At 51.0% G+C, this 15,374-nt stretch overlaps 1 protein-coding gene across 2 annotated transcripts in view; it reads left to right on the top strand.

Moving 5' to 3' along the window:
• SDK2 (sidekick cell adhesion molecule 2) overlaps positions 1 to 15,374 on the top strand; it is a 266,979-nt gene that overhangs the window by 200,647 nt on the left and 50,958 nt on the right. For both annotated transcript variants that reach the window (XM_082371682.1, XM_082371681.1), the window contains exons 17-24: positions 1,026 to 1,207; positions 1,747 to 1,862; positions 10,046 to 10,241; positions 10,430 to 10,528; positions 10,915 to 11,106; positions 12,751 to 12,872; positions 13,647 to 13,756; positions 13,860 to 14,010. In XM_082371682.1, coding sequence (XP_082227808.1) covers positions 1,026 to 1,207; positions 1,747 to 1,862; positions 10,046 to 10,241; positions 10,430 to 10,528; positions 10,915 to 11,106; positions 12,751 to 12,872; positions 13,647 to 13,756; positions 13,860 to 14,010 — 1,168 coding nt within the window. The remainder of the gene's footprint in view (positions 1 to 1,025; positions 1,208 to 1,746; positions 1,863 to 10,045; positions 10,242 to 10,429; positions 10,529 to 10,914; positions 11,107 to 12,750; positions 12,873 to 13,646; positions 13,757 to 13,859; positions 14,011 to 15,374) is intronic.

Genomic DNA, 15,374 nt, shown 5'->3' with positions numbered 1-15,374 from the left:
TTCTGAACTCTGGCTGGTTGCAAGATGCTAGGCAACTTCACGTGTCTCTTTCCTGAATGAGTACACTCACAGCACTGGAATTCCCAAATTTTGGAAGAAGTTACTGTTCGTTTGGCTGCTCCGTTATCGGTTAATTTCATCGTGGGCTTTTTGGTGAATCCTAAAGGGCAGTGGTTCTCAAAGTGTGGTCCCTGGACCAGAACATCGACATCACTTGAGAACTTGATAGGAATGCAAATTCTCAAGTCCCACCCCTGACCTACGGAATGGGAAACTTTGGGGTAAGCCCAGCAATCTGTGTTTCAACAGGCTTTGCAGGTGTCTTTAATGCACACTAAGGCTTTGAGAACCACTGCTATGGGGTTTTGTGAAGCATCAAAATAATCTGGGGCCTCTGATTTCCCAATAGTTAGACGTTAAAGTGTGTGCACATTGTTGTTCTCCTATGAGCTATCCATCCTCCAAAATTTGCCTGTACATATCCCATTTATTTATTACCCTGCATTCTTTTTTCCAGTGGAAGGTGGAACTTGGTAGAGTATATAGCCTCAGGTTTTTTTCTTTCCACCTCAGTGAATGGCTGTCAAAAGAGGGAGCCATTCTCCTAGAAGGAGAAAGAAAATGAGCCCAACCTTTGGAGACCACTCTCTGATCAGCGACCCCTCAAAGCTAGACCAGTGAGATCTTCCCAGGAACTCTCAGCATCCCTGGCTAGCCATCCTACCGATGTCCTCCTCCCCCGTCAAAAAGAAGACACATCCAGACACATCCCCTGGACTTGTGTTATCCCATGGGGTAGCCGCTGGTCACTTGCAGCCATTTAAATTAATAAAAAAGTAAGATTAAATGACAAACGTAGTTCCTCAGTTACACTAAGCACGTTTCAGGTGCCCAACAAGCACAAGTGCCAGCAGGTCCCATGTTGGACAGCATGGATGTGGGTTTCCACCATCACAGACAGCTTCCTGGGCACGAGGACAAGCAGGCTGATTCCAATCCGTGGCATCCTGGCTTTCACCCCTCAGGTACTGCCTGGCCGGGCTGCCTGTCGGGTACCAGTTTAAGAACATCACAGATGCTGATGTCAACAACCTGCTACTGGAGGACCTCATCATCTGGACCAACTACGAGATCGAGGTGGCCGCCTACAACAGCGCCGGACTGGGTGTCTACAGCAGCAAAGTCACCGAGTGGACACTGCAGGGAGGTGGGTGGGGACAGTGGCCGTGGAGGAGCTGGTGCTTCCCCCTCTCCGTGCCTGTTGGGTCCTGACTGTCCAGTCCTGACTGCCTCAACCGTGTCACCTGTTTTATCCAGTCCCAGGCTGTCGCATGCTGTGCCCAGCTACCCCATAGGGTGGGAGGACGGAGGGAAAGATGAAGAGGTTGGGGTGGGTGTGATGAAGGCAGAGGCTTCGGGGTTACAGGGACCCTCTGCAAAGTTTCCCATTAACTGGATCATGAAACAGCTTACATTTAGCGTTGTACCTAAAAACCACCCTGAGCATTTTCAGATCCATCACTTTTATTTGTGGGTACCCTGTGAAATGGACCAGACCGGTTTTATTAAGCCCAAACTAATCTACAGAAAGAGGGCATCTGAAGTCTCCGTAGCAGCAGGGGAGGAGCTGGGGGGAGGGGTGTAAAGCAGTGTCTGCAGACCTCATGTGTTTTCTCTGCTTAACCGGGCCAGACAGTCAGACTGTGCCCCCTCCACGCACACCCCTACCTCTCTGCTCTCCTTCAGTCCCCACGGTCCCTCCGGGCAACGTGCACGCAGAAGCCACCAACTCCACGACCATCCGCTTCACCTGGAATGCCCCCAGCCCCCAATTCATCAACGGCATCAACCAAGGCTACAAGGTACATAAGGCCTCTCCTTGCCCCGAGAGGAAGCCTGGAGATTCTCGGAAGGAGGACGCAGGCCGCAGAGGCAGGGAGAAGGCGAGGGAGGGGGAGGAGGGAGTCCCCGCTCTGTCTCTGAAATCATTGGTTCAAGCCAAGCAGAGGACACATGATCAAGGCAAGGGGCATGCGGGCTCTCCCCAGGTCCACGTGCAGGCCGCGGGGAGTACGGACGCTGGCCTGTCTGTGACCCAGTGCAGGGAGTAGTCAGTCTCGATGAGCCTGCCGTATAAACAAAACCAGGTTTGCTTCAGGCTCAGGATCCCCACATAGCCATGGCCCCATCAGAAAAATCAGAACGTACTTCTTACTCCCAAGCCATGGGCTAATGGGCACTCTGCAGGGTCATTTGTCCTCGGACTATACTTGACCTCACACAGTGTGTTTAAGGGCAGGGCTAGGACTCAGAGAGCTTAGATTAAAGTCCTGGCTCTGCCGCTGGCCGGGTCCCTGGACAAGTCCTATAGACCGTCTGAGCATCCTTCCTTCAATAAGTGTTTATTGAGCCCAACCATAGGCACTGTTCTGGCCGCTGGGGAACCAAGAGACATCCTGTTTCCTCATTTGCACACGAAGATGATGATAGTTTCTGTTCCTTAAGATTGCGTGAGGATTAAATGAGAATATTTGTAATTTTTTGAGCAGTTGACAAGCACATAACAAGCATTCAGAAAATGGTAGCAATAGTAGTAGAAATGGATTCGTTGCTCAGGCTGCCCTCACAGAGTATCACAGACCGGGCAGCTTAAACAGCAGAAATGTATTTCCTCACAGTTCTGGGGGTCAGAAGTCCAAGATCAAAGTGTTGATAGGGCTGGTTCCTTTTGAGGCGTCTCTTCTTGGCATGTAGACGGCCGCCTTCTCTGTATCCTCACGCGTCTTTCCTCTGTGTGTCTGTGTCCAGATTTCCGCTTCTTAGAAGGACACCAGTTCTGTTGGATGAGGGCCCCCACTAAGGACCTCATTGTAACTTAATTACCTCTTTAAAGTCTATCTCCAAACACAGTCACATTCTGAGGTCCTGGGGGTTAGGGCTTCCACATAAAAATTGGAGGGGAAACAATTCAGCCATGAAAAAAAGCACTAGTAGCGGTGGTGATGGTGATGGTAGTAAATTTGCTATAATTGGTACTGTGCTGCTGCAAGTCGGGACTTCTCAACCATCCCCATCTGGCAGCCACTCCTGGGTCTCTCCTCTCACCCCACGAGGAGCTGACCTTCCCTAAGAGAATGGGAGGTGGCAGATTACAGAGCGTGTGGTCCACGCCGTGTTTTACAGCTTCGCCCCGGCTGAGTGGGGCGGGTGGGAGGATGCAGTGGGTTCCCTCCAGATGTGAGAGGCGTGTCACCAGGAAGCCAGCCATGAAGGGCAGAGAACCGCGGGCTCTGGTGGCCTCGAGGTGACCTCAGATACTTCCAGAAGATCCCCACACCACCCATGTGTGACAGCAAGGACCATTTCTAGGACTAGCAGCCTTAGCCTTTGCTGCTGCATGGTGGGGATGGATGGGCAGGAAGGGGCTGAGATTAAATCACCAAGAGAATTTTCTGCTGGTGTTTCAAGTACAGGAGGGAGGGTCCAGATCCCGATACACCCCAGCCGCAGCCATCTCGCTTCCAGGAAAGTGCATCACCGAGGCTGAGCGGGGCCTCCCTGGACCAGGGCTGTAGCTGCTCGCTGGTAGTGCCGACTGGCTGGAGAAACCTCCTAATTGGGACTCTGGGGGGAGGCAGTGGAGGGAAGGGGGAGGCTCGCATCGTGCAGAGGAGCTGAGCTGGGAACGACTAGCTTCTTGCTGCCGATTCTAAGTTTCCTGCCACCTTGGGGAGGCCTGGGCTGCAAACTCCTAAGGCAAATGGCTCCCAGAGGGCCAAGGAGACCAGCTTAGTGGCCGGGACAATTAGGGCAACGACCCATTATGACCCAGAGCCAGAGGAAGCTGCAGAAGCCCACCTGATTCCCAGGTCCAGTCTGTGCCCAGCGCCCTGTAACTGTTCCAAGAAAGTCAGCAGAAATGAATTGTCCAGATAGCTTGAGCATAGAGACTGGTGCTTAAGAAGAGCTCACGCTTACAGGGCACTTTCTACATGCCAGGCAGGATGCCTGGGCTTCCCTCACATTCTTGTCTCATGCAAGCTGCACAAGAACCCTACAAAGGAAGGCTTGTTATCATCACCCCATTTTACAGAGGAGGAAACTGAGGCATGAGGGCAAGTGACTTGTTCACAGTCAGAGTAACTGCAAAGCTTGGCTTCAAACTCCAGAGCCTGCACCTTGTCTTGCATTAAAAAGAAAGTGTCGTATGATTTAATTGTAAAATAATAACTATAACTTGATTTTTTCTAAGTATAAATGGATACAAGTGGGGATTTTGTTTCTTGCTCCTTTGGCCTTCAGTATCACAGGGAGGGAAAAAAAGCAGTGTTTGTCCCTTCCATCCTTCCAGTGAGAAGGGACCTTTTTTTCCCCTTTGAATTGTGAACAATTTCAAACATCTACAAAAGTAGTGAGGAGACTAAGATGACTTGATAAAACCATAATGCACCCTGGCTTCGACAGGTACCAACTCATGGCCCAATGTGTTCCCTCTATTTTCCAGCCCTCTGCTTCTCCCCTAGAATATTTGTAAGGAAATCCCAGGTATTGTATCCTTTCATCCGTAAATATTTCTGCAGAGAAATATTATAGATAAAGTCTCTACTTAAAACCTAACCACAATAATCACATTCTCATTATGGTGCCTTAAAATATCAACAGTCCCCTTAATAGCATCAGATACCCCCGGTTAGCATTCAGATTTCCCCAGTTGCCACGTCATTTCTTTTACTGGTTGGTTTATTTGCCTCAGGGTCCAAATGAAAGCCACACAATTGCATTTGGTTGAAGTTTTCTAGGTCTCAGTTGATCTACAGATTCTCTCTCTCCTTTCTCTCTCTCGCTCTCTCTTCCTTTTAATTTATTTAGTAAAGAAACTTAGTCATTTGTCCTGTAGTGTTTTCCACAGCCTGGATTTGCTGACTTCATCCCTGTGGGGTCATTTAATATATTCCTCTGAACACTATATTTGCAGTAAATTTGAATTTAGAACTAGAGGCTTGATCATATTCAGATTTGATGATTTTTTTTTTCAAAATATTACTTCCTAGATGGTGCTGTGCATTTTCATTAGAAGGCACAGAGTCTGCCTGTCTCTCTTACTAGAATGTGGTGACCATTGACCACCCTTGTGTGCTCTATTATCTCAATAGGGGATACTTGAGGGTATGAAATGCATTCAAGAATCAAAATGAGGATACTTGAATATTATGATTTCTTCTTGATTTATAGGCTGAAATACTTTCCCCCAAAACGAATTTTTCCATTAACAACTTTTTGGTTACCTGAAGGTTTAGTTCATCTAGGAAAAGCATGGTAAATGCTCAGTTCTTTTCCATGACTTAACAATTTTCAGAATTGGTTCCTTAGCATCTTCTAAGGTGACAGGTGAGTTTGGATGGGGGCAGAGGGAGGCATCTTTTTGTTCTGTTTTTGTTAGTATTATTATGTCCTTAAGGATTTTTAATACGTCTGATATGTCTCAATCCACTGCCATTATTACTCTTATTGATGCCAAACTGACCCATCACCCACCTCTTCAAGTTGGTGAGTCCTTTTGATGTGGCCCCAGGAGTCTTTGATAGCTTCCTTGCTATCTGGTGTGACAGGGTGGCCCAAGCTAGCTCCTTTTCCTGCCCTGTGCCTGGGATCAGCCACGTCATCAAGGAGCCCTTGTTTCTTTTAATGATAGTTAGACACCAAAATCTGGGCACTGGGGGTGCTCCTGATTCTAGCACTGGTTGTTGTTTCAAGGCCCTGTGAATGGGCAACTCAGAAATACTTTTTTTAAAGATAAGACACATACCGATACTTCCAATTCAATTTCAGGACTCTGACATTTTAAAAATAATCTCATTGGTCTTTTGTCTCTCTTTTCTCCATTCTGAAAATCTAGTTTCTTCCACAGCAACAGAATCACTCACCTACTCGATCCCACAAATACCCACAACAGTTTCAGAACAGCAATATCAACACTGTGATTACTGAAAACAGTTTCAGATTATCTGTAGTTCTTAGGATGTATCCCACCAGGGATACAGTCCCCCCTTTCTGTGCTACAAAGTCTCTGAAATGGTTTCTTTCTGCGTAATTTTGCTACAGTTCAATACACTGTGAGGTTCATTTGTTTCATTTGGGTTTCGATTTTTAGGGATTGATTTTTTTATTTAATTTTATTCTATAATTATGTAGCTTATTTACATGGTTGCAAGGTTAAATCTACAAAGCAAAGTTAATTCAGAAAAAATCAGCCTGAATTCTGGTCCTCTTCCTTCCCAAGGGAAGTGATTTCTTTTTGTTTGTTGGTTTGGTTCGGTTTTCCCTTCCATGTCTTTAACATAAACAAAGGCATGCATGTATAAATGTGTATCCTCGCCTTCTTAGATAAATGACAGTGTACTCTACATACTTTCTCCATTTTGCTTTTTTATTTACATTGTATCCTGGAGATCTCTCTGTAGGAGTATATAGAGATATTCCTTGTCCCTTTTTGAAAAATCTGTATTGTGTTCCATTATGTGGATCTCCCATTGTTTAGTCAGCCAGCTCCCTAGTGATGACATTTTGGTTGTTTCCAGTCTTTTACTATAACAAACATTTCTGCAGTGAATAGTTTTGCGCATACATTTTTTCATACTGTCACATATAACTCTGGAATAGATTCTTAGAAATGAGATTGCTAGGTCAAAAGGTTAAATGTGTCTAATTTTGCTGCTATTGCCAAATCGCCCCCATTATTTTTTTAATTTTTTAATTTAATTTTTAACCGGGAATATATTTACACGATTCAAAAACCAACAAATGTAAAAAGATAAACTTATAACAGACATCCTCCATCCCACGCCATGCCACCCCAGTCCCTCATCTGCCTGGTTCTATCCCCCCCCAACCTTGAAATTCTCAGCACTCCAGGGAAACACTGTTGTTAATTTCTTACATATCCTTCCAGGATGCTTTGCGCGAATCCGTGCAAATGCAAAGAGATAGAAAAGTAGAGGGAAAGACAAAGGGAGGGCGAAAAAGAGAATTTCCCCTACTTCTTTTTAACTCCAGAATCTAGCAGGTTATACTCTCCTAGACTCTCGAGCCCGCGATGTACTGCCTCTATCAGAAACAGGAGGCACGTCAGTTCAGCCCTTTTCTCTACAACCATTGAGGTAGCTAATACTGTCTCCTGTAATAGCCTGAGGCTCAGAGAGGTTGAGTGATTTTCCCAGGGTCACACAGTAAATGACAAAGCTGTGCTCTGTCGTCCTTTCTCTCGGCTTTGGCTGCACATTCTGCACCCTGCCCCCCCCCCATCACACACACACACACACACACACACACACACACACACACACACCTTTCAGTTACAGGGTTGACCCCCTGGGCCTCTGCTGTCTAAGGTGGAGTTGCCTGTCCCAGCATCTAGATCTGAAGTCCCCCCACAAGCACACTCACCCACACACAACCCAGCCATGCTCAGGGCAGCCCAGTCTGCTTAGAATTCAAGACCAAGGACGTAACGAAGTAAATCAGCGCTGACCCCCGGTAACAAGAGCAAGCGTGGAGAACCCCCAACCCTCACCTGGCAGCTGTGTGTACCTCGGCAGATAGAGGGCTGCATCAGAGGTCTCAGGTCCACAAATCTGAAGCCAGCTCCTGGAGGTCCCCTGTGCACTGACCAGTCCTCAACCTTCCTGAACCTTGGTTTCCTTTTTGTAGCAGCACAGGACAGTGATTCGCATGTCATCCTCATTGTGATGGTGAAACGGGACTGGTCCGTGATGGGCTTAACCCAGTGCCAGGCACACAGGAAGGGCTCGTGGGACCAGAGCCCGGTGCGTGCGTGAAGCACAGCCTCTGCCCCATGGCTGCCCAGAGCCCAACCCCTTGGAAGCAACAGAAGGTGCAGAAGACAATTCTGTTGTCTTCCTGGCCCTGAGGGAGAGGCTGCTTAACCCTTAGCCTCCTCCTCTTTGGATGCAGCTACCGGACAAGTGGCTCACATCCCAGAGTAAACATTTTGAAGCAACCCCAGTCCTGCCTCCGTCTTGGGCTCTGGGCCTGGACCTGGAGGACGGTGCTGTGGTCACGACTCCCCCCAACCGCACTGCCATCACCCTGTACCCATCTCCTTTGTCGTATCTGAAGACAATTCCCTGTGAATTTGCTTTAAGGCACCTGTCAAGACATTCTTTGTCCCTTATTTTTTAAAATAGTAGTGATCACAATTGGCCTAAACCCAAAAAAATAATATTTACCCAGATTTTGCACTTACTGGAGAATGCACCACACAATTAATTCTAATGGTGTAATTAATTCGAATTTACATGATTAAAGTAAATTAAAACATCAAACTTGTTTCTTAATCTACTCCAACGAAGTTCAGCAATTTAATTGCTATGAAACAAGATAACCGAAATAAGGAGGGTATTTAACCTACTTATTAAATGCCACTTAGTATTTCTGATTAGTATTTTTTGGGTCTAATTGGTATCTAATTAACTTGCTATAGGCTATCTTTTCACAATACCAATTAAATTTCCAAACATCCTTTATAAACACACGGCCATGAAAAGGAGGAGATGAAGCATTGTTACGGACGTGAGTTAATCAGGAGACATTGGCATGGTATTGTTTTATGTCTGTAAATACCCAGGCTTATTAAAACTCATCCAGCGTTGCTTTTCACCATTAACTGCTATTTAATCAACTTCAAATAATTGAGGAAATCTCTGAGACCAGCTGTCATTGTTAGAGACAGAGGAAGGGCCCAGAAAACAGGAGTGTGGGGCAGGAGATCAAGTAGCAGCAGGAAGGTGCAGCAATACGGATGCAACTAGACATGCTCCTACTAAGTGAACTAAGTCAGACAGGGAAAGACAAACACCCTATGGTATCACTCATATGTGGAATCTAAAATACGACACAAATGAAGTTGTCTACGAAACAGAAACAGACTCGCAGACATAGAGAACAGACTTGTGGTTGCCAAGGGGGAGAGGGCTGGAGGAAGGATGGATTGGGAGTTTGGGGTTAGCAGATGCAAAGTATTATATATAGGATGGATAAGCAACAAGGTCCTACTGTATAGCACAGGGAACTATATTCAATACCCTGGGATAAACTGTAATGGAAAAGAATATTAAAAAAAGAATGTATATATGTGTATAACTGAATCACTTTGCTGTACAGCAGAAATTAACACAACATTGTAAATCAATTTTATTCTTCAATTTTTAAAAAAAGAGGCAGGAAGGGGAGGTGGGGAGTTTATGCAGTTATGGCTGGGATACGTAGAGTGGAGATTAGAGGAAAAGTGATGCTGAATTTCCAGACGGGGTTTTCTTGCCGATGCTCCACCTCTAGAGGATGGTTAAAGTTGAAGTCCCAACTTGGAACAAGTTTAAAAGAGAGAGTTATCTACATACTGGAGTTCTTAGGAGGAACTGCCCCGGCCCAGGCAGAGAAAGGCATGGGAGCCCAGGTGTAGAAGCAAAGACCCTCAGCTACCCAGGAGCTGTGTGATATATTGTAAGTCACTTAGCCTCTCTGAGCCTGTTTCGTCATCTGTAAAAAAACAAGACTGGCTTCATGCCTGTGTAGGCGTTCAGGGCTCCACGCTTAGAAGGACCCCCTGTTCAGTTAAATGCTCTGCTGCCGTCTCTGGAAATTCTTCCTAATTTTTGAACAAGGGGGCCTCCATTTGCATTTTGCACTGGACCTGCAAATTATGCAGCCAGTCTTGGTCAAGTACCTCCCTGTGGGGTTGCTGTGGGAATCGAGTGGGAGGTGACTCACTGAAACCGCCCCGCCCGGTACCTTTGCTTCGAGTAAATCACTCAGCGAATAGAGCAGCACACCCAAGTGAGCTCCCAGAGGACAGATGCTCCAGTGGCCTGTGGGTATCCGCCCGGCCTCCCCTCCCTGGGAGGAGGGGCCCTAGGAAAGCTGGGCTCCTGGACGCTCTCTGTCCGTTGGCCCAGCCTGTGGGAAAGCGCTGGGCCTCTGCTGGCACGTGCTCGCTGCCGGCGTGCTTGAGTGGATGCCCTCTCCGCAGCTGATGGCCTGGGAGCCCGAGCAGGAGGAGGAGGTTACCATGGTGACCGCCCGGCCCAACTTTCAAGACAGCATCCACGTGGGCTTTGTGTCGGGCCTGAAGAAGTTCACTGAGTACTTCACCTCAGTGCTGTGCTTCACCACCCCCGGCGACGGGCCTCGCAGCACCCCGCAGCTGGCGCGCACCCATGAGGACGGTAGGCAGCGCCCTAACCCCGGCTCCCTCTGCCCCCACCCCCCTCCGCGGGCCAGGCTGGGCGCTCCAGGCCCAGGGCGGCCCTGCTCCTGTGTTCGAGCCGGGGGGCGCCCCAGGACCCCTTGCGGACGGTGGTCTCTCTCCGGCTCTAACTGGCATTGGGTGGGTGGGGGACCCTTTTGGGTACAGTGCCCGGGCCCGTGGGACACCTGAGCTTCAGTGAAATCCTGGACACCTCGCTGAAGGTCAGCTGGCAAGAGCCCGGGGAGAAGAACGGCATCCTCACAGGTAGGCGCCACAGCATTGCTGACCCAGGGGTGAGACGGGCGGCAAAGGTCCTCCCGTCCATCCCCCTGCCTTCGACCTAGTGTTCAGCCAGAGCCTCCCAGCAGACCACTGTTTCTTAGAAAGGACTCAGAGGAGGCTCTCAGCCCCTGTGCTCTGTGCCACATCCCAGATCTTCAGCCACAGTGACCCACCCTCCCTCCTGCAATCCACACCCAACGAGGGGAACCCACCCAGGTTACACCCGGGGCCCCAGGCACGATGCTCCCACCTCCCTTGGCCCCCTCCTTCCAATGCGTGTCTAACTGCCAGACTAGTAAGGAAGTGAGAAGCAGGGCGGAAGGTTAAGGTCCCAGCCAAGCTCACGCCACCCTGGGGCCTCTCCCCAGGATATCGGATCTCCTGGGAGGAGTATAACCGGACCAACACCCGCGTGACCCACTACCTGCCCAACGTCACCCTGGAGTACCGCGTCACGGGCCTCACGGCGCTCACCACCTACACCATCGAGGTGGCCGCCATGACCGCCAAGGGCCAGGGCCAGGTGTCCGCCTCAACCATCTCCTCCGGGGTGCCTCCAGGTGGGTGCCTGCTCCCAGCGCTGGACTCCTGGCCTCTTGTTCTCCTGTTCGGGAGGAGGCCCCTTCTTCTTCAGGAAGATTGGCTTCTTCCCACAGAGCTCTCCCCTCCCTGGAGTCTGGGGTTCCCGGGTCCTCCCAGGGCCGGCTGCATCCTCGTGGTGGTGAGGCCATGTCGGCTGCTGCCACTTCCTCCCCTGACTCTCAGGGGAGCCCAGGCCCCCGCAGAACCCCACCCTTGCCTCCTTCCGCCACTGCCCCCCCGCTCCGCTCCCCCATCCTGCTCCAGGCTCTGCATCAAGCAATGGTATCTATGATTCAGGGGAAGAATTCTCACTGTCACCCAAAAGGTCCAAACGGATTCCAACCAGTGGAAATGTTGGTTGGGAAGGGGATAGAGCAGGGTGAGAATAATCTCACCCCCGGTGTAAACAGCAAGCTTTGGCCCCCATCCCGCTTCTGCCAGGCTCTATGACCCTGAGCAAGTCAAGCGTCCCCCTCTGTGCCTCAGTTTCCCCATCTGTGTCTATGGAGAGACACACTGGATAGCCACGTGGTCCTGTCTGGGTCTGTAAGTCTATGCTTGTGCAATGTGGCCAGAATCCCTCAACCTGCCCACCGAGGTGGTTGAGATACCTGAGCTTCAGTTGACCCCAAATGATAAATTGTAGTGCTCACCTGGCCCAGAGCTCAGTGCATCCGTGCGTTTAACCCTCCCAACAACCCTGAGGTAGGCAATATTATTATCATCTCCATTTTACCGAGGAAGACACTGCGGCACAGAAAGGTTAGGTAACTTGCCTAAAGGCACACAGCATCAGAAGCAGTGGAGTTGGATTTCAACTCAGACAGTCCGACCCCGGAATCTGTTCTCTTTCTGTTCACCCTGAACCCCAAGGTTCCTGGTCAGAGTACAGGGGCTTCGGGAATTCCCTGGTGGTGTAGCGGTTAAGAATCCGCCTGCCAATGCAGGGGACACGGGTTCGAGCCCTGGTCCTAGAAGATCCCACATGCCACAGAGCAACTAAGCCCGTGCGCCACAACTACTGAGCCTGTGCTCTAGAGCCCGCGAGCCACAACTACTGAGCCCACATGCCACAACTACTGAAGCCCGCGTGCCTAGAGCCCCTGCTCCACAACAAGAGAAGCCACTGCAATGAGAAGCCCGCGCACCACAATGAAGAGTAGCCCCCGCTCGCCGCAACCAGAGAAAGCCCGCGCGCAGCAACAAAGACCCAACGCAGCCAAAAAATAAAGTTAATAATTAAAAAAAAAAAAAGAATACAGGGGCTTCCTCCTGTCCTCACCCCTCCTTCTAACCTCCCTCAGCCATTATTGGTTTGAGAGGGCTGTAATGGGTGATGTGTAGATGGAGAGGAGGATTCATTCAGGAAGCCCAGCCCCTGTTTCCTGGCCCTGGGGGGGTTCTGTCAGCCCCGAGCCTACCTCGGTCCCTGGTCTGAACACAGTGAGCCGTAGATGCAGGACCGAAGGCTGTGTTGTGGGTTGAGGCCTCGGCCATGCTCTTCCTCCGAGGTGTCTAGGAAATAAATGTGCGACACACAGCCCCCTCCGTGCCTGGAGAGTCCTGTGGGAGGTGGAAGGACCTTCTTCTCACTCCTTTCCTGCCCCGTTTTCCTTTTCCAGAACTCCCAGGAGCCCCCACCAACCTGGGCATTTCCAACATCGGCCCCCGCTCCGTGACCTTGCAGTTCAGGCCAGGTTACGATGGGAAGACCTCCATCTCCCGCTGGCTGGTGGAGGCCCAGGTAAAGCTGCCGGAGGAGAGCCCTACCGCCTGGACAGCCTGCTCCCCGGCCTTCGCGGCGCCCCTGCCCTTGAGAGCAAATCACATGTGTGTTTCAACCTGTGTGACTTTCACATGCAACTATCAGAAGGTCAAATACACCAAAAATGCCCACAGTTCCACCTCCACCTCACCTGTGTACGCATACACACACACACACACACACACACACACACACACACACACACACACACACACACACACACACACACACACACATCCCCTCTGGTCAGGGTGGTGACTGGCTAGCCTAGAGAAATAACCAGCTGCTTCCTGCAGCCCTTTACACCCATGGGTCTCACCTTTGGCTGCACCAGGGGAAGTTCCAGCACCTGGGTCCCACCCCCAGAAATTCTGATTTTGATTTAGCTGGGGTTTTAAGAAGCATGCCAGGGTGTTCAGGAGAGTCACCTGGGAAGCTTACTGTTGATAAATATGCAGACTCCTGGGGACCACCCCCAGGGATTCTGATTGGCTGGGTCAAGGGCAGGGCCCAAGAGTGGGTTTATAATAAGCATCCCATGAGATTCTGATGCAGGAGGGCTCGGGGTCACACTTGAAGTCTTGTTTAAGGGCCTGGAAAGTTGGGGGCCCCCTGTGGTGCCCTCCGGGTGAGCCCTGGGGTTTGTGTCAAGACCTTCCCTGGGCCGGGCTGTACCTCCCAGGAGCTGGGGCTCAGAGCACCCCCATCTCAGCCCGGCAGGCTGGCCAGGTCTAAGGGTGTCTCCCTTTTCAGGTGGGCGTGGTCGGGGAGGGAGAGGAGTGGTTGCTGATTCACCAGCTCCCCAACGAGCCCGACGCCCGCTCCATGGAGGTGCCCGACCTGAACCCCTTCACCTACTACAGGTAACGGGTTAGGAAGGGGAGGGGGCTGCCCGGCCTGGGACGGGCTTTGGCCCTGGGGTCCTGCCCTCTCACCATTTTGCTCACCCCTCTCCGCCCATCTCAGCTTCCGCATGCGCCAGGTGAACATCGTGGGCACTAGCCCACCCAGCCAGCCTTCCAGAAAGATCCAGACCCTCCAGGCGCCCCCTGACATGGCCCCGGCCAACGTGACGCTGCGCACGGCGAGTGAGACCAGCCTGTGGCTCCGCTGGATGGTGAGGGTCCCGCGAGGGCGGCAGGGGGTGGGATGTCTCCTCGGGCCTCAGCACCCTGCAGAGGTGTCACTGCCTCAAAGCAGGCATCCACTGAATTACCTCCAGGCCCCTTCTCTGTTTTGAGCGTCAGTCTTATAGCCAAATGAACAAATGCCCCACGTGAAAAAAAGCTCGAAAATACTGTTTATTGAGCATTGTCACATGCCAAGCATTTTACATTTTTTTTCTTCCATTTAATCCTCCCAGTAATCCTGCAAAGGACATGGTACTATCCCAATTTACAGCTAAGAAAACTGAGGCTCCGAGAGGTTAGGAATTCACCCACAGTCACACAGCTCTCAGGGGTGGTTCTGGGATTCGGATGTAAGTTGTCTCACCCACCAAGTCAGAGAGGGAGGGGTTGCTTCTGAGGTTGAGGGGGGAGGTCGGGGAGGCATTAGGCTCTGTCCCCACAGATCGGCGTTCCACGTCGAGGGTCATTACCCCGGTGACCCTGCACGAGTTAGTAATACGTGCAGAGGGCTTCTCCTCCTGCCAGGCAGGGTTCTGAGTGCTGTCAAAGTTGGACCTCGAACCCTCTCCATGAGCCTGTGACAGTGATCCTGGCCCCCACTTTACAGATGAGGAAACGGAGGCAGAGAGAGGTGGAATAACTGGCCCAAGACCCCCCACACCCCCTAGTTAACAGCAGGGCTCGGAATCCCAGCCCGGGGAGTCTGGCCCCCAAAATCCACCGCCCTAACCCATGAGCACGCTGCCAGCCCATCTTCTGGGGAACAGGAGAGAGCATTTCTCCCCCTGGTCATCACCTGGAACTGCGTTTCCTGGCACGGACGCCATAAAGCAGCAACCCAAGAGGAACTCCTAGACAAGCAGACATGGGGCCGGCACCGAACAGCCCGGCTCCTTAGAGAATCCAGGAATGATCGCCTCAGGGGGAGCTGCCTGTCTCCGCTTCACCAGGCCCCTCCGGCCACGCAACTCTTTTTTGCTTCCACTAAAGATGTCTTACTAGTTGCCCCAAACTCAACTCGCAAAACCCCGAGCTGTGGGCTGGGATTTACCAGAAAGTCATTGGCGCCTTTCGCTTGCCTGGACAGCCTGATGGAGGCGCTAACGGCCATCAGCCCAGACGAGCGCTAGTTGTGAATGACGATGCGCCTCCCAGGCGGCTGGGACCAGCACCGGGCAGAGCTGTCGTCAGGCCCAGTTCGCCCCTCCCCGACCCCCCGCTTCTCACCTCAGCTCTGCTCCCCTCCAGGCTGCTCCCCGCGTCCCTTCTGCATCTCACGTTAAGGTTTCCAAATACTAAAAGGCTAAAAAGTCTGGTACGTAGGGTGGGAGCTGGAGGGGGAATAAAAGGC

The sequence above is a fragment of the Balaenoptera borealis genome (assembly GCF_965194805.1).
Source record: "Balaenoptera borealis genome assembly, chromosome: 20".
NCBI classification, from domain to species: Eukaryota; Metazoa; Chordata; class Mammalia; order Artiodactyla; family Balaenopteridae; genus Balaenoptera; species Balaenoptera borealis.
The sequence above is the reverse complement of the archived record's forward strand: the minus strand, read 5'-3'. Positions and strand labels throughout refer to the sequence as shown.